Raw genomic sequence first — 2,231 nt, forward strand, 5'->3', positions numbered from 1 at the left:
TGTAAAGACATCTGACATTTGTACCAATTTTTTAATTTCCTTTGTAATTACTTGCTTGGCATTTGTAGGCAACATGGCATATATAAAACTTAATAATGCTTTTGCTTATCAATGTTCAATTTCATCCGCTGCTTCATTTATGGGCAAATGAAAATAACTTGCTATCATTTCCTTACTTACCGTTTTATAATTACAACGAGTTATTTTTAACCAATTCTTCTGCAACAAGTTCAATATCATCATGCAATATTGGGGGGCGAAAGCTCAGCTTTTGCAACAAGTTATGCTTAAATCATAGGTCCAATAAATGTTATAAGTTTAAAACAAGTTGTATTTCAAAGCTAATATATTCACATTTATCAAGACAAAAATTATAATAATAACAAATTTTAGGTTAGAGATAGGCATTAGGCAGCAAATTAGCTTTATTAAAAGAATTTCCTATGCGACTTAAATTGTTCCCATTTTTTTTTTTTTAAAATTGTGTATAGCATGAAAGTTTTAGCTTTAATACCTTATGTTACTGCTGAGCCACAAGAATGTACGTGCAAGGATACAGTGGTACAAAAACGTAATACACGATAATGAAAGAACATTCCAGGGAAGAAATATAAACCTATAATATTTCATGATGTTATTGTAAGTTTTTTAATTGATCGCAAATATTAGGCCTCGGTGTTATCGTTTAAAGATGACCATATCTTATTTTATGTCAAATATAATTAAATTTGGTTCACATATATGTATGTATTTGTTACCTTTTGCAATGTAAAAAAGTGCAAGCCATGTCGTACGACAATGACATTTGTTATATACATTTATGGAATATATTATGCGTTGTAAATGATTACAATTTTATCTTATGGCTATGAATGACCTCTCAATGAGCAGTAGCCTAACTTTGGCATCTACAACCTCTTTATTAAAGAGTTTACAAAATTTATTGATATTTAGAAAAATACTTATTATTCAAAAATATTATCAAAAGCCATCAAGCAAAAGTTTAAACGATTCGTCTTCTTCTGTCGCAAGTGAAGGTCGATCAACAGTTAACGGCAAGGCAGGATCAACAATTAATGGAGGAATATGAAGGGGATGTATACGAAGGGTGGGAGAATAAAGAAGACTCATCATCTCCCTATACTTTATTTTTCTGGTACATGAATCCCTGAGCCTAATATCCGCTGGATTCAACTTCAAATTCGGATCGCTTAGCAACATTTCCCTTCTACTTTTTAGTTCCTTCATTGCCTCCTTTATGTCATGGTCATTTTCGATGTTACTAAATACCTGTAAAACATTATATTAACATTCACCTTATAATGATACAACTTTGGAAAAATAAAAAAAACTACCTGAGCTTTTCCTGATAGCTTTTCCAAGCTCACTAACTGTCGATATGGCCATTTAAAGATTCCTAATTCTCTACACCTTTCCTTCAAAATCGTATACCCAACTCTCAGTTCCTTGGCGGCTCGATATATAGGCAGATGGAAATATTTGGAAATCATTTCCTTGCTTATTGTGGATGAATCACGAAAAGTTCTTCGCGTATTCTTCCGCTGCCTATGTGCAAGAGTTTCAATCATACTCCTTTCTACAACTACAGAATCTGTAGTCATATTCCCTCCTACAATTGCGTTACTTGCAACTGGAAATGTATTTTCCTGTACAAGTATACCACTTGTTGATGCCATAAGATTTTCTTCCGTACTTAAGTGGTTCATGGCTGCAACAAAGATGAAAAAATATATTACGTCATCGCCATTGCATATCAAGAAAAAAACATATGATTACCAGTAGTCTCAAGCAGTCCTCCCATACTATGCTCAATACCCCAAAATGGATCAAAGGGTATGTTCGGTAACAATCCATTACCAAAAGTTGATATCCCATGTTGTTGATCCCATAAAGGATATTTGCTAATATCGGAAGATGTACAAGAAATTTGGCTTGGAAAAAATGAGGCAGGAGCAGCATCAGCAACATCAACCAATAAAGGATATCCGATAACATCGGAAAATGGATAAGAAATGTGGTTTAGTAAAGATGAGGAAGGCGTAGGGTCGACCAACTCATCACAAAAGGAATACTCCGTAATATCGAAAGATGGGTCAACAATTTTGTTTGGAAAAGATGAGGAAGAAGCTGGGTATGCCGTATCATCCCATAAGGAATACCTAGCAATATCATAAGTGGTGTAGGAAAATTGGTCTGGAAAATAAGCTTGG

At 33.8% G+C, this 2,231-nt stretch overlaps 1 protein-coding gene across 1 annotated transcript; it reads right to left on the reverse strand.

Annotated features, from left to right (window-relative positions):
• Positions 1-981: 981 nt before the first annotated feature.
• LOC116027523 (protein RKD1-like) lies at positions 982-1,727 on the reverse strand. Its single transcript, XM_031269227.1, has 2 exons — positions 1,356-1,727; positions 982-1,290 (listed from the first exon to the last, which is right to left on the reverse strand). Exons 1-2 carry the CDS (start codon positions 1,725-1,727, stop codon positions 982-984), a joined length of 681 nt encoding a protein of 226 aa, XP_031125087.1.
• Positions 1,728-2,231: the final 504 nt, after the last annotated feature.

Source organism: Ipomoea triloba, chromosome 8 (assembly GCF_003576645.1).
Source record: "Ipomoea triloba cultivar NCNSP0323 chromosome 8, ASM357664v1".
NCBI classification, from domain to species: Eukaryota; Viridiplantae; Streptophyta; class Magnoliopsida; order Solanales; family Convolvulaceae; genus Ipomoea; species Ipomoea triloba.

Excerpts from the sequence above, each read along its gene's own strand:
- LOC116027523 (XM_031269227.1), bottom strand. The coding sequence starts at position 1,727 with ATGAACCACTTAAGTACGGAAGAAAATCTTATGGCATCAACAAGTGGT. Across the intron at positions 1,291-1,355 it reads AGCTATCAGGAAAAGCTCAG|GTATTTAGTAACATCGAAAA; the intron begins GTAGTTTTTTTT and ends AATGTTTTACAG.